Source organism: Solanum dulcamara, chromosome 10, assembly GCF_947179165.1.
Source record: "Solanum dulcamara chromosome 10, daSolDulc1.2, whole genome shotgun sequence".
NCBI lineage: Eukaryota > Viridiplantae > Streptophyta > Magnoliopsida > Solanales > Solanaceae > Solanum > Solanum dulcamara.
The window spans coordinates 14,947,266-14,964,299 of NC_077246.1; the positions used below are offsets into that span (position 1 = coordinate 14,947,266).

Genomic DNA, 17,034 nt, shown 5'->3' on the forward strand with positions numbered 1-17,034 from the left:
ACTGCGTCTTGGTGGGTTAAAGCGAATGCCATCATATCCGATTTCGGATCATGACATGTTTACACAACAACAAGATCCATTCAAGAATAAAGAAAGCCTGATTAAATCAAAAAATCATCAATAAAAATGAATTTACAATGCAATCTACATTAGCACAATCATAAAATAAAAGTAACCAAAGTACATAATTTTTTATTTATTTTTCTTCTCTATATATTTGATGGAAAAGAGGAATTTGTAGGTTTTTGATTTATTTTATTTTTGTTAGGTTTAGTGGCAGAATTAAGAACACGAGTATACAAAACTAGCGAAACAACTTCTTCAAATAAGTGAATTTACTTCAAATTTTAAAAAACTATTTTTTTTTTATAAAAAGTAAAAAGTAAAATCACCTTCATAAATTAGAGTGAAGAAATGAAAGATGAGGAAGAGAAAGAGCCAACCTCCTTTTCTGTCAATGAAAGAGGAGGAAGAAGAAAAGAGTAAAAATTTAAAAAATGAATGAAGAAGCGAGGAAGACACACGAGGGAGAAGAGTAGTAGAAAATTATTAGGTAAATTTTGGGGTTTTTGATGGATTTATTAAATTTTTAATTTTAAACTTTCAAATATTCTAATCCATCTCCATTTTTACATAATTAAAATATTATAACAAAAAAAATAAATTAAAAATCCCTTGTCTTTTGTTCCAACTCTTAAGAGTCTGTTTGGATGAGCTTAAAAAAATAACTTTTATGTAATGAAGTGCTTTTAGAACTTTGAAGTGCTGATAATTATTTTTATAAATAAACAGTGTTTAGATAAAAGTGCTTATGTTGAAAATAAGTGTTTGAAATTTAGGGTTAAAAGAATAAAAAGGTTAGTTTGAGAGTTTAGTTAAAATATAAGGAATATAAAAGTAATTTCTATGCTCAAACAAAATAACTTTAAGCACTTAGAAAAAAAAGTTAGAAATCCTAACTTTTCATTTTTGACTGACTTTATGAACTTTATAACTTAAAGTTAGCATTAGGCAAACACGTCCAAAAGCTAAAAAATAGCTTATAAGTTGGTTTGACCAACTTAAACCCCTCCAAACGGGCTCTAAGTTAACTTTTAGCTCGTTTTCCCTCAAAAATCCCTTTTAATTCACTTCCCAAAGAAAATATGGGACTTTTTGTTAAAAAAAGAAAAGAAGAAAAAGCCTGCAGATAAACCTCTAAAAAAACACCCCCAAAGCCCCTGGCGGAGACAATTTGAGTTTCTCCGACGAGCGAAGAGAGCCAAAACCCGCAGCATTCTCTACGCCTCAACTTCTCCATGCATCTAACCACTACTCCTCACTCGCTCAATTCAATACAATTATCTTCAAAACCCCTTTTTCTCACATTGCCATTCAAATGCAGACGAAAATTTTCCTCTCAAAGAAGACCTACCTTTTTAGCTTCTTCTTCTTCTTCTTCTTCTTCCAACACTCCTGAAGGGTTTTCTTGGCTGCAACTTTCACAGTCTATTCTCCGTGGTTCCAAACGTTTCTTCAATCAATTGGAAGACTCTGTGAAGAGAGAGACGGATTTTGATTTTGAGGATGCTAAACTTAAAGTTGAAGAATTTTCAGGTCGAGCTGTTGATTCAGCCAAGAATGCCCAAATTCTGTTGCTACGGTTTCAGTCTGAGTTGTTTCCCGAGTTCTTAAATTGGAACAAATTCGAGTCCTGGAAGGTGAACTTTCGCATTTCGTATTTGAATTTCATATTCGAACCGTGTGCCTTAATTCTCCTTTTTTTTTCAGGACATCAAGAAATGGGATTCCAAAAGAGTTGGTGTCTTCATTCTCTATATTATCGTCACGGTATTTTCTTGTCAAAAAATCTATATGGCAATTCGAGCTCCTATTATTAATAGGGAAAGAAAAGAACTTACTGAGGCATACATGGAAGCATTGATTCCTGAACCTACTCCTGTTAATGTCAAAAGGTAAAACACAAATCAACCACTAACTGTGTTTTTGATGAATACTTGATATGTCTATTACGTGATATCTAGAGGTATCATTCCTTGATTCATCTTCATATATATTTTTATGATGTCATATTTGATCAATCTGAGGTGCTTCTTAATTTTTTTTTTTTTGAGAAAGGCAACCGTTTGTATAATCTATGTAAACTCAACACCATAACTGGTGCTGAATTTAGAACTTTACATCATCAAAAGAGCAAAACCAAAGGGGAAAAAACTCCTACCAGATCTGTAATCTTACACTTCATGAATTAACTCTACTAAATCTCCTACATCCCCCATAAATTCTGTTTACACCAAAAAAAGAACAAACTAAGACAATTCATCCTAATCTTTTGAATGAAATTGCTAGTAATTTCAAAATGTCTTGAGTTCCTCTCTTTCCATATTGTCCACCAAATACATGCTGGGATGATCTTCCACCAATCTTCCTGTCCATTTCTCTTTCCCACATTCATCCATTGATTCAAAAGATCCATAGTAGAGCTAGGCATAGCCCAATTTATGCCTAAAATACAAAAGAACATGTGACACAGATTTATTGTTGTCTTACAATGTAAGAAAAGAGGTTCATTGCTTTCACCCTCTTGATTACAAAGTAGACACCTTGAACAAATCTACCGACCTCTTCTTTGTAGCTTTTCTTGAGTTAAACATGCTCTCCTTGCCACCAGCCAGACAAAACAAGATACCTTTACTGGAATATTTATTTTCCAAATCAGTTTCCACGGCCAAACCCTATTCATGGAGCTATTATGATTCATGAACCGATAAGCTGATTTTACTGAGAAATTACCTTTGTTACTGAGTTTCCATCTGAGTCTCTCTGGTTGCTCTGCATTTCCACCAAAAGTTCCTATAAGTTGGATCATGGTAATAAAACTTTCTACTTCCCAATCATTCAGAGCTCTCCTAAAGATAAGGTTTCACACTTGTTGATCCCAAATTTGGTTTATCAGGTTGTGAGTTTGTGAGCTTATAGAGTAGAGAACTGGAAAAGTGGATTTCAAACTACTGTCACCAATCCAATGATCCTCCCAAAAGGCTGTCTTACTACCATCTCCCACTGAAATCGTCACATTCACCCAAAAATCGTTCCATAGATTCCTAATGCTCTTCCATACACTGCATCCATAAGTACTTGTCACTTCTTAAGTGATCCATTGGCATTCCATTTCATATTTCTGATTAATGAAATTTCTCCAAAGTGTCATATCCTCGTTACTGTACCTCCATAACCACTTTTGTAATAGGCTCTTATTTTGCACTCAAGTTTTTTCATGCCCAATCCATCCTGTTTTTTTGTTGTGTAAGCACATCCCATTTTACCAGATGAATACTATTGTTTTCTTTATTTCCTCGCCATAGGAAATCTCTCCTCATTCTGTCAATCTTTTTTGTTACCCACTTGGATAGGAAAGACAACCATCATATACGTAGGGAGGGCCTCCAAAACAGAGTTAATTAGGGTCAACCAACCCCCCAAAGATAAGTTCTGACTTTTCCACCTTGCCAACTTTTTCTCACATCTTTCAGTGACCTCGTTCCATATTCCTATGGATGTGCCATTTGCTCCTAATGGCATACCCATATACTTTGTAGGTAAAGATCCTACCTGACACCCAAAATTGTTTTGCAAGAGATTGAATGTTTGGCACTTGGGAAACTGGAATGATAGAACTCTTACACCAATTAACAGGTAGACCAGATATAGCTTCAAAGATAGTCAAAATCACCCTGAGATGTCTAATCTGGTCCACTTTAGCATCACAAAAAACTAGAGAGTCATCAGCATACAACAAGTGGGAGATTTCCAAACCATTGCCATTAATTGGACTGGAGCCAAATCCCCTAATCCATTCATTGGATTTAGCTGTTCTGATCATGTGGTTCAAACCTTCCATTACCAACAAGAATAAGAAAGGTTACATTGGATCTCCTTGTCTAAGGCCCCTCTGAGAATGAAAGAAGCCTTCTGGACTACCATTGATTAACACAGAGAACTTCACATTGGAAATACAAAAAATTATCCAATGAATTCATTTGTTGCCAAAACTCATGTCCTTTAGGTTTTTTAACAAAAAAGTCCAATTGACATGGTCAGAAGCTTTTTTAATATCTAGCTTACATAAAATACCTGGTTTTTTGAGTTTGGTTCTGGAATCCACTAACTCATTAGCCAGAGGAGTTGCATCCAAAATTTTTCTTCCTTTGAGAAAAGCCATTTGATGATCATCCACCAGCTTCCCTATTACTGATTTCATTCTTTCTGTGGTAAGTTTGGAAATGATCTTATAGATCTCCCCTATACAGTGTTTTGAGAAGCGAGAAGCGGAAAAAAGCGACAGGGGCTCGCTTCACAGAAGCGAGAAGCGTGAAGCGAAGCGCATGCTTTTTTCAGAAAAAAACGATATTTAGTATAAAAATATAAAATATAAAATATAAAATATGCATAGATAAATAATCAAGAACTCAAAAGACTTAGATTAAAAAGTAACTAGATAGTCAATAATCCTCATAAGTAACAACATATAAAGCAAATGCATAACCAAATCACAAAGAGAGCAAAATCCTATTCTTCAACAAGATCCTCAAACTCTTGAAGTGCCATCAACAAGGGTTCTACTTCTACTTGGTCCTCATCTTCTTCCTCATCGGATGACTCATCAACAAGAGTTCTACTTCTATTTGATTTTGAACATGAACTTGAACCTGTAGCTACTCTTTTTTCCTTGCCCCTTAAAGTACTCCCCCTAAAGCCATAAATATTCTCCTCCACACCACTAGCCGTAGCAACTTCACCATAAGTGAGACCTTCTCCTTCATATACTTCTTCATCTTCATGATTTTGGGGTGCTCCAGTTAATCATTCATTTGCATCATCAATATTATCCAATAAAATTGGATCAATGGTATTGCGAGCATTGTAGCGACGCACCAATGTTCTATTATATTTGATGAACACTAGATCATTCAGGCGTTTTAACTCAAGTCTGTTTCTCTTTTTTGTATGAATCTGCATAGAATATGTAGAAAGTAATTAATGGGAGGACTTTGGACAACTAAGATACCATTTAATTTAGTAATAACGTAATATAGGTTCTCACATGTTCATACACGCTCCAATTTCTCTCGCAACCGGATGAGCTACAAGTTAAACTTTGCACTCTAATAGCAAATTGTTGCAAGTTTGGGACATTATGACCATATTGCATCCACCATTCAACTGTAGAAGAATTATTTTAAAAGTTAATATGTAATAACTTAAAAGTTAAAGCTCTAATAGTTAAATGTTGAAATGCTTACCTGGTGACCTTAAGGTTCTAGCTCTAATGGCCGACTCAATTCCAAGTAGCCCATCAGCTTTCATGTACACACCAAGCTCATCCCCTATTTTGTCTTGCAAAGTTTTATCTAGGATCATCCTCTCAAGACATGCATGATATCCCAACCACACTTCTTCAGTTGAAGTCTTCATCTCATTATTTTTATAATAGAGCCCCGGGTTCAAAATATGTCCAGCTGCATGTAAAGGTTGATGAAGTTGATCCGTCCACCTTGCATCAATGATTTTGAAAACATTCATATATTTCCTGTCATCATAATTGAATGCCTTTTCAATACTTTCTTTGGCCCTATCCATGGCTTCATAAATGTAGCCCATTGATGGTTTTTTCTCCCCATCCACCATACGAAGTACATTAATTAAAAGACCACCAACTCTAAGTGCTTGAACAGTGTCATTCCAAAAATATGGACTGATGATGTGTCTCGCAACTTCTTTCCCAAGAGTTTCCTTTGCATAGACACTCTCATTCCATTCAGTAGACATAAACAAGGTTCTCGGATTTTTCTTTTGCATATAAAAACTATGCAATGTCAAAAAAGCTGTTGCAAATCTTGTCTTAGCAGGTTTTACCAAGTTTCTTTGCTTTGTGTATCTCCTCATCATATTCAACAACAGTGCCCTTTGACTGATATAAGAATGTATCTTAACAGCCTTACCAAAAACTATTCAAAAAAATTTAATAGTTAATAAGTAAGAAAACTAACATGAAGATTAAAAAAGAACATTAAATATCAAGATTCAAGTTCACCTGTAGAATACGGGGCCTCTTTGAAAATGTCACCAAACATCAAGTTGATACAATGAGCAGCACAAGGAGTCCAGAAAATATGCGGGAACACTCCCTTCAACATGTCACCCGCTTTTTTGTTCTGACTTGCGTTATCGGTCACAACTTGTACCATATTTTCCTTGCCTATTTTCAAGATAGTCTTCTCAAACAAGTTAAACATCTTATTAGAATCAGTAGAGGAGTCACTAGCATCATGAGATTCAAGAAACACACTCCCTTTTGGAGAATTCACCAAAACATTGATGATCATTTTCCCATTCCTTGCTGTCCATTTATCCATCATAATGGAACAACCATACGTTTTCCATTGAACCTTATGATCTTCTACAATTTTGTTTGTCTTTTCCACCTTTTTTTTTAAACAAGGAACTCTTACCTCATGATAGGTAGGGGGCTTCATTCCAGGGCCATATTGGCCTACGGCCTCAATGAATTCACCAAAACTTTCGGTGTAGTTAACACAATTAAAAGGCGATCCTGCATCATACATCCACCTAGCAAAAGCAGATACAGCACGATCCCGTAAAATCTTGCTAGAAGCCTCTAGATCAATAGGTCCACCTTTTCTCTTTTCATTTGTTTTTTGCGAGAAATAGAGATTAAGAGGACCTTTGACATTGCTAGCGGTGGATGACCCACTTTCACTAGTTGAAGGTTTCTTTTTTGAGAGAGGTCCCATTGTCATATTCACTTCAACTTCATCATCCATTGCATCATTATCAACAAGATTAACCATGAATGCTTCAGGATTCATTTGAGTTTTAAATTCATTTTTTTCGTAAAATACTCCTTTATTTCTTCCTTTACACTATTCGGGACCTTTGGACACACTTTAACATCTTTATAACCACCAATAAGATGCTTCTTGTGATGAAATATTCCGCCATTATATGTCATATCACAAAAAACACATTTGATTTTGGTGTTACTTCCCATGGCAATTCTATATGCCCAAGCTGGATCCTTTTTTTGTGCCATTAAGAAAATACAACTTACTACAAAGAAAAAATAGAATAATAATTCAGTCACACAAGTCAAATTGTCAAAACAATAATAGAGCAGTTGACAGATGGCAGCAAAATTAATAAAGCAGTAATAGAGCAGCTGAGCAAAATTAAAAAAAAAATAATAAAGCTGCTGGCCTGCTGCAGTGGGTTTTAAGTCAAAAATTGGCCATGAAAGTGGTCTATGGGCTCCACTTTTTGATAAATTCCCTTTATGCAGTTAATTAAACATCCAATAACCATTCTCCACTTCATATCACCAGCCCACTAGCCTAATAAAACAGCTGTAGCAGTATTAAAAAAAATAAAGCAGCTACAGTGGGTAATAAAGCAGCCCTTGTTTTGTGTAATAAAGCAGCCCTTGTTTTGTGTAATAAAATCACTATAAAAAATTCAACCAAATTTTTCAGCTTAACAAATTAATTAATATTATATGATAAAATGATTTATGAGAAAAAGAAAATCATGATACAGATATAAAAAACAGAGCATAGCTTAACAAAACAGAGGTCCACTGAGAACCCAAATCAAAAAAAAAGGGCCAAAACATACCAGCAGCTGCGCAGAACTGCACTGCTGGATAGAAACAGAAAAAGAAAATGAGAAGAAGCGATTTAGAGAAAAAGAGAAGAACATCACAGCGGCAGAAGCTGAATAGAAATAAAAATAGAAAGAGAAAGAGAAGAAGAGAAGAAGAAGAGAAGAAAAACTAACCTGGTTGAAGTTTGAACTGACGAAGTCTCGAAGAAGTCACAACAGCTTGGAATAATTAATTGTAAGTTTACAGATTTGTTCTTTTAAAATAAACCCTAGTGCCGCTTTTAACAAATAAGCGCGCTTTTTTCTCGCTTCTACATGAAGCGCGCTTCTCGCTTCTTCCATGAAGCGCACGCTTTTCTGTTTTCGCTTCGCTTCGCTTCACGGTATTGAAGCGCTAGTGCCTCGCCTCGCTTCGCTTCACACTTAAAGCGAGCGCTTTAGCGCTTTTTCACAACACTGGATATTGCACAGGGTTTGGTTATACAAAGAGGGTAATTGGTTTTTGGATAATAGTTGGAAACATGAAGAAAATGGGAATATGTTGTGTGTTTGGCTTTTTTCTTGCTAAGTACTCTAAGTTGAGTCCTTCTTCGAACGAAGAGGTGCTTCTTATATAGACATACTAAGGAATTAAGTAAGAATAAACTGGTGGCCTAAAACGAATGGTTGACACTTAAGGATAAGATTCAGAATAATACACGTCGGGTGCGTTGTGGGCCCCATCATCACATGCATTATTTGTTTCTTTTCTTTAACTGACACTAACACGGAGTGACAGACGTGTGCTCATCAGTTTTTCCCTTTTGGAGGGTAGTGATAAAGAGAGCACTCACATGACAAATGTGGGCATACCCACATGACATACTATATTACTTGCATAGTAGTTAGCCACGTCTCCTATTTTATCTTCTTATCTCCTTACAATGAATCCCTATTATTCATTCTTCCTCCATTATTACTGATGTCCCCATCTAGTCTTTCTCCATTATTGATGATGTCCCCATCTAGTCTTCCTCCATTATTGCAGAAGTCCCCATCTAGTCTTGCTCCATTATTGCTAATGTCTTTATCTCCTTATTTTTCATGTGTCTAAGTTATGTAATGCTATGGAGTCAAAACTCATACCAGAATCATCATCTTTGTTAGGGTCTTGAGCATCTTGGTAATACAAATGTTCTCCATAATTGTCTTCATTTTCTGGACTTGGAGATCTAGTTCTGTTTGGACTGAGGGTATAAGGTTACTTTCTTCCAAGGACGTTTTACTATTTAGATCGTTTTGTACTATTCTTAAATACTCCGCAAAAAGAAAGACCAAAGGTAACTAGAAGACAACAAAAATGGACTCTCTTTCTAGTAGATCAAGAAGAACTATCGAAGAAGAAAGACCAAGAGTAAGTTTTTCGAATAATAGAATAGGAAATAACTTTATATCTAGAATATTATCAAGACAACAATCAAACAACGAACAAGAACTAGAATTAAGTCAAATAATAGATGTAGACAAGGATTTACAAATTTTCCAACAAAATCAGTTAAAATTATTAAATCCTAAGACATTATATAACTCAAATTATTTTTTTAATAATGACCATTTATACAGACACTATAGAGAAGAACAATTATCAGCCGTTGGAGACAACATACAAACTTTAAATTTAGTAAATCCAGAATCTTTAAAAAGGATAATGAATACAAGAATGACATTAATGCATATGAGAGTAATTGTTATAGGAATCAAAGGTTTAGATAGAAAAAATTTAGGAACCAAGATATTAATTGTATTATATGATGATAGATGGTCAGATTTAAAGAAATCTATAATAGGATTGACAGAAGTAGACATGACTAATAATGGAGAAATATTTTATATTAGTCCAAACTTCATAATAAATTTAAAGGAATTTGGAAAGAATATTAAAATCATGAAGACATGAATAATTTTGTGTGTAGGATTTTTAGGAAACATGGTTTTAAGTAATAATACAAAGTTTAAACTTAAAATCAATGATGTAGTTGAAGTAATGGGAAATAGAGGTATAAAACTAATAAAACCAATAAAAATAAATTCAGAAGAATATGTAGGTTTAGAATGGAGCTTAGAAAAATTTAATAAACCCAAAGTGTTCACACCTGAATCTCATCTAATGTATACTAATATGAAAGGAGAAACATCAATAAAATTTACAAACTATAATTATACTAGTCAAAGAGAATTAGATGATGAGGAGACAGAAAACATTATAGAAACAGAACAGAACAAATTGATGAATATAGAAATAATACAAGGATATATGTTGATAAAGCTATAGAAGAAGCCATAATAAAATACGAAGAAAATAGTTACATAACATTTAAATGTAAAGGATGTAAAAATGGAGGAATGAATCTTGAAGACATAAAAAGACATTTTATAGCATGTAAAGATCGAACTGACAATTTAGGATATCGAACATAAGATACTGATTCTATATACATTTTCTCTGATAATGAAGACGTAGACATGAATTGTATAGTAAGTCAAAAAGAACTGATGGAACAAACTAGTCCTCTAGTGCTAGTCCCTTCCAGAGAACAACCCCTACTCAGCCAGTATAAACTGGTACAGGAAATGTACCTAGAAGGAGAATATATTGGTTAGATCCAAATACAGAAATAAAGACAGAAAACCTAAAACCAATGGGTAAAAGAATGCCGTTAGAAGAACCTATTAGATTACAAGGAGGAAATAAAGAAAAAATATTAAATATAGCTGTACATGATCCACAAATGTGGAATATAGTTATAGATTTATGGAAAAGAATAGTAGTTGCAGATTATATAAAAAATTATACTAAAACGGATACTGAGACAACGTATAAATACTTAGAAACTTTCTTAAGAGAATCCGCAAAAGCCGTATTGGAAGCATTTAATTCAGATTTTCCTCACGAGTTTCAATTCTTAATAAATTTAGGGCCAAATCCTTATAATTTCATAAATAAAATACACAGTTTACTTATAAGAGAAGACCCAAATAGTGGTTTGATAATATCACAAAGAAATGCTTTAATAAAGCTGGAACAATTAAGTATTTCAAGTTGGTTTTATATAAAGAATTTTTTAAAAGATTATTTCTACTATTGTACAATTGGTGGGAATACTTTTGACGAAGAATTAGGAAAGAAACTATTTAATAAATTACCAGGAGCTTTAGGAAGAGAGATAGAAGATAGATGGTATAAAAGAGAAGGATTAGTTCAAAATCCAACGGCTAAATGGTCTATTGGACAAAAAATACAACATGTAATGAAAATATTAACAGAAAAATGTACAAATATACAAATACAGAAACAATTAAAACAAAATGAAATGAATTTCTACAAAACCATGATATATACAACACAAAGTTATGATAAAGAACAACGTAAACCAAAAAGATATAAAAGAAGATCTAATTATAACCAACGTCCATATAATCGTAGAAAATACTACTTATGTAAAACATCATCTAAGAAGCCATATTTAAATAAAGACAAACATGTTAGAAAATATAGAAATGATAGAAATTATAAGAATAAATTAGAATGTTTTACTTGTGGAAGTATAGAACACTTAGCAAACATATGTCCAAAAAGAAATAATAGTAGAACTAGAAATTCTCAACTAATAGAAGACTTTCAAGAAACTTTACTCAATGTAGACAAATATATGGCTGATAATGAAAGTATATATTCTATTATGAGTATAGAAGTAGAGGATAGAAGTCGATCGGATTCATCTGATTTCGAAAAAGATGATTTAGTTAACAAAATAGGATTAGAAACAAATGGGTTAGAATTAGATGATTTAAAAGTTAGTACTATGATGAATATTATGCAAGACTGTAATCATGATTTTGAATGACAAAAAAGAATAGATAGTAATCAATGTAGTATATGTAAATGGTACCCTAGCAAAATAAGCAGAGCTAAATGTAAGAAGTGTTATATGGAAGCTTGTATTAGTTGCATAGAAGATAAATTAAAAATAAAAGTTACTAAAAAACAAGAAAATACACAAATAGGTAATCAAACTACTAATCTAAGGTTGTTAACATTAGAAACACGGTTAAATGAATTAGAACAAAGATTAGCTCTATTAGAAAAAGGAAAAGACAAGATAGAAGACGAAGAAGACATATCTACACAAGGGACAATACATCTAGAACAACCGTATCAAGAAACAAAATTAATGAATACAAAAAGAGGTGATCCTAGTTTAATATGTAATGAAGACAAAAAATTTGGCACAATAAAAATATTGGCTAGAATTAGAATAAAAGACATAGAAATAGAAACTTTAGCTTTAGTAGATAAAGGATGCTCAAGTTGCCTAATAAATAAAAAGATAGTACCACAGGATTTATTAAAGATTTTACCAAAATCAGTTGCAGCTATGCAAATGGATGGGTCTCATAATATATACGAATATTATATAGATAAGGCAAAAGTTAGTTTTATAAATACATGTAATGAATTTTATAAACCAACTTACACTATGCATAAGATATTGGTTAGGGATTTAGATATAAATATCGATTTGGTAATAGGATTACAATTTATAATACAAAATAATGGAAGTTGTTTAGTGTCTAGAGATGGAGTAATGTTCTTCAAAAAGACTACATATACACCAGTACAAACCAAAAAAGTTATAACAAAAGGAAAAATCTCTGTCGAAGATGATACAAAAATCTCAGCATTAACACAAGCTAAAAACCTTAAACCGTGTTGTATTGACTGTGCTGACAATGATAAATGTTGCCGAGAAAAAGACCACCATAACCAGTATGAAGAAGAAGACATAGAGGTTAATTTTGACAACGATATACTAGGCAAAGACTATACACTAATAAATATAGAAACTAAATTCTATAATTTCCAAACAGGAATTAATAAAATAGGAGTAATAAAAGATCCAAAAGATCTAGAAAATATAGTGGCAATATTAGATGAAATGAAGATAATTGGAGAACAACCTTTAATACATTGGGGAGCTAATAAAATAATGTGTAAATTAGATATTATAAACCCAGAATATACAATAAAGACAACATCTATAGAAGCAACTAATCAAGATATAGAAGAATTTGGTACATAGATTGAAGAATTATTAAAACTATGAGTAATTAGAAAATCTACTTCTAAATATAGATCTACTGCTTTTATGGTAAGAAATCATAGTGAACATGTTAGAGGAAAAGCTAGAATGATGATAAATTATAAAAGATTAAATGATAATACTAGAACAGATGCATATAAATTACCTGACAAAAATGAATTAATTAATAGAATGCAAGGTAAAAATTTATTTAGTAATTTCAATTGCAAATTAGGATATTGGCAGGTTAAAATGCACCCAGATAGTATAGAATGAACAACATTCACTTGTCCTGAAGGACATTTTGAATGGTTAGCCATGCCATTTGGTTTAAAAATAGCACCACCCATATTCCAGAGGAAAATGGATGACATGTTTGGAGGTTATAAGAACTTTGTTTTAGTATACGTAGATGATATTTTAGTATTTAGTAAAGATGCAAGAATACTTAAAACATTTACAAACAATTTTTAGACTATTTGTAAAATATGGAATAGTAATTAGTAAAAAGAAAATAGAATTATGCAGAACACATATTAACTTCTTAGGAATAACCTTAGGTGATGGAAAAATAAAATTACAACCACATATAACTAAAAAGGTATTGGACATGCCTGATAGACTAGACAATACAAAATAATTACAAAAATTCTTAGAATTAGTTTATTATGCTAGAAACTTCATTCAAGATTTAGAAAAAATAGCAGGACCCTTATACTCTAAAACAGGAAGTAAAGTCCAGAAACATTTTAATATTGAAGACATAAAATTGGTACAACAAATTAAGGAAAAAGTTAGGAATATTCCAAACTTAAAAATATCATTAGAATCCGATTGTTTAATTATAGAAACAATGAAAGTTTTTTGGGATGGGGAGCCGTCTTAAAAGCTAGAACAAATAAATAGAGTAATAAGAATGAAGAAAAACTATGTGCCTATCAAAGCGGAAAATATAAAGAAAAAGGAAATATGAGTAGTATAGACGCAAAAGTATTAACAATCATATATGGATTAAATAGTTTTAAATTATGTATCTTAAATAAAATAGAAATATTAGTAAGAATTGATTTTGAGGCTATAGTTAAATTTCATCAAATGATAAAGCTAACAACAAAAGACGGTGGCTTAATTTTATGGATACAATATCTATATATAATAATATTTTATTTGAATATGTAAAAGGTAAAGAGAATGATTTAGCAGACCAATTAAGCAGATTAGAAATAAAAACTAACTAATATCTATTTCAGCATGAGACCTACAGGCATGAGACTAGGTCCAACACCAGTAGATAAAGGCAAAGGAGTAGCCTCAACACCAGACTCATATGCTCAGACATTATTAGGTACTATAAATTTCAGACCTTAGTAGATATGATGGAACACATGTATTTTGGTAAACATAATCTAATTTCTTATCCACAATGTAATTTATCTTTTAGAATACTCCAGAATGTAGTGTAGATAGATCCCAAAAATGTTTAGTAGACAATCTATAGATGACATATATCAAAAAAGACACTAAATATTTTATAGCAGCATGCAATGCATTATGTTAATATTTCACCTACAAAAGTAGGGATAATAAGTTTAACCATTACATAGTTATACATGGAAGAACTAATGGTGTTTTTCAGACATGGATTGAAGTAGTAGACTCCATAAATGTTGTAAAAAAACCCACTTTTTAAAGGTTTTAATGATTTTAATGAGGCTCTAGATTACGCAAAAGGAGTACTAGGTCCAAATTACTACATCTCTCCAACACTCAGACAAAATCGAGACGACTCCTCAATATAACATCAAAAAGACACAGATAAGATAATTTTCTGTGAGCTTTGTTCTTCAATGACCGAAGCTTTCAAGAGACTTAATGCTAAAAATGAAGCCCTACTCCAAGAAAATACCAAACTAATGGAGCAGGTGAAGATATTCAAGAGCAAGGTCACCCCTCAGCAGGTTAATGTTAGTACACAAACAACAGAATCGAGTTTTCCATCTCAGGAAAAAATGGATGAGAAGGGTGTGCATTCCCCAATTAATACAAAGAAATCCACTGTATTCGATGTTGATACAATTAGTCCGGTTCAAACGGTAGCTGGTAAAGACACATCAAATCCGTTCATGACCATCACTTTGCCAAAAAGTGAAGATGAAAGGTTCTTTATCACGAAGATGATTACCAAGATCCTTTACTCAAGGAGACGTAAAAAAGAAAAGCATACTTTCAAAAAAAGAAAAAAACTGAAAAAATAGAATCCATAATTAAATAGACATTTAAATAGTTTTTCCAAAACAGTGGACAAGCTAAACATATAATTAGCAAAGATGGTCCAAGTTCCAGTTTAGATAGATTGGTACCAGACCTAAATAGTCTTAATGCAAATAGCAGTCTCAGTCCAAACAGAACTAGATCTCCAAGTCCAGAAAACGAATACAATTACGGAGAACATTTGTATTACCAAGATGCTCAAGACCCTAACGAAGATGATGATTCTGGTGTGAGTTTTGACTCCATAACATTACATAACTTAGACATATGAAAAATAAGGAGATAATGGAGCAAGACTAGATGGGAACCTCTGCAATAATGGAGCAAGCCTACATGGGGACCTCTGCAATAATGGAGCAAGCCTACATGGGGACCTCAACAATAATGGAGGAAGACTAGATGGGGACATCAATAATAATGGAGGAAGAATGAATGATAGAGATTCATTATAAGGAGATAAGAAGATAAGATAGGAGACGTGGCTAACTACTATGTAAGTAATATAGTATGTCATGTGGGTATGCTCACATTTGTCATGTGAGTGCTCTCTTATCACTACCCTCCAAAAGGGAAAAACTGATGAGCACACGTCTGTCACTCCGTGTTAGTGTCAGTTAAAGAAAAGAAACAAATAATGCATGTGATGATGGGGCCCACAGCGCACCCAACGTGTATTATTCCGAATCTTATCTTTAAGTGTCGGCCATTCGTTTTAGGCCACTACTTTATTCCTTAGTATGTCTATATAAGAAGCACCTCTTCATTCGAAGAAGACACAACTTAGAATACTTAGCAAGCAAAACAAAGCCAAACACACAACATATTCCCCTTTCCTTCATGTTTCCAACTACTATCCAAAAATCAACTACCCTCTTTGTATAATCAAGCCTTGTGTAATATGTAAGTTTGTTTAATAAAGTTTTCCAAGTTTGTGAAAGTTCTCGGGGGTTCCCGAAAGGGAAACCTCTCTCAGTTTAATCATGTTAGTCTTTAAAAGATTTTTAATTTTCTTATACTCTCCCCTCAAAAAATAGGTTTTTATTTAATTCTGTTAAGTGTACATATTATATATTATTGTTTGAATTATGCAATACCCTTAGTATATGGTTGACCTCTTAATCTCTTAATAACAACGATAGATTAACCTGTAAATTCCTAGAAAATTTTTGATGGCTTGGCTTAAAGTCCGCTTAAATTAAAAGGACGTAGTTGCCTTAGGCCATATTCGAGGTGGGGTTAAAGAAGAAGAAGTTAAGTACATAGGTTAAGAGATAGAGATGAACAGGGTAAGCTAATAAATTAATTGAAAAAAAATAGAAAACGGGGAGAATATAGGTTGATTTTAATGATTAAGAGGCTAAAACATGATATGACTATACGAGAGAGGGAGTACTAAGTAGGATTTTACAACATATTTGCACACACCGATTTCAAACTGTTCGTTAAATCTTCTTTATTTCTAAAATATCTAAATCTTTTTATATATCACAATCACTTTATATATCTAAATCGCCTTTATATTAGTATCAATATATACTAGGGATAATTGGTCTGGAAGAAGATTTCGGAAATCAAAAGCTTCATATGTGGTTGTTTGCTATAATGGGAGATATTTTGGATGGATAATTGGCATTTATTAATAGACCAAGCCAGTTCTGGGGTATGAATCCTTTAAAGCTGTAAGGATTCCAAATAGTACAACATTATATCAATCCAGTAGAAAAGTAGCATCACACCGCATTTTTGGACATTGATTGTATCTATTTTTCTACAAATTATAATTTTGTTGCGACCTAATGTCTAAAAGACCAGGTTCTTTGAGCAACTATGTAAGTATATTAATTGTGAAAAGGTAAATCAACACAAGGATTTCACATGGAAATTCCTTGCTCAAGGGAATGGCCTATCTCTCTATAGGATTTCCTCAGCTCTTCATTATCACACGACCGATTTAAGGTTACAA

At 32.8% G+C, this 17,034-nt stretch overlaps 2 protein-coding genes across 2 annotated transcripts in view; one reads left to right on the plus strand and one right to left on the minus strand.

The window, feature by feature from the left end:
* The first annotated feature begins 1,146 nt into the window (after positions 1-1,146).
* The window catches only part of LOC129870647 (ATP-dependent zinc metalloprotease FTSH 12, chloroplastic), a 47,911-nt gene continuing 32,023 nt past the window's right edge, over positions 1,147-17,034 (plus strand). The window contains exons 1-2 of the mRNA XM_055945474.1: positions 1,147-1,700; positions 1,771-1,955. Of these exons, the coding sequence (XP_055801449.1) occupies positions 1,299-1,700; positions 1,771-1,955 (587 nt within the window). The 5' untranslated portion in view covers positions 1,147-1,298. The remainder of the gene's footprint in view (positions 1,701-1,770; positions 1,956-17,034) is intronic.
* LOC129870648 (uncharacterized) lies at positions 4,291-7,042 on the minus strand. The gene is made up of 4 exons (XM_055945475.1): positions 6,095-7,042; positions 5,304-6,008; positions 5,105-5,223; positions 4,291-5,013 (listed from the first exon to the last, which is right to left on the minus strand). The coding sequence occupies exons 1-4, from the start codon at positions 6,888-6,890 to the stop codon at positions 4,864-4,866; spliced, it is 1,770 nt and encodes a 589-aa protein (XP_055801450.1). The 5' UTR covers positions 6,891-7,042; the 3' UTR covers positions 4,291-4,863.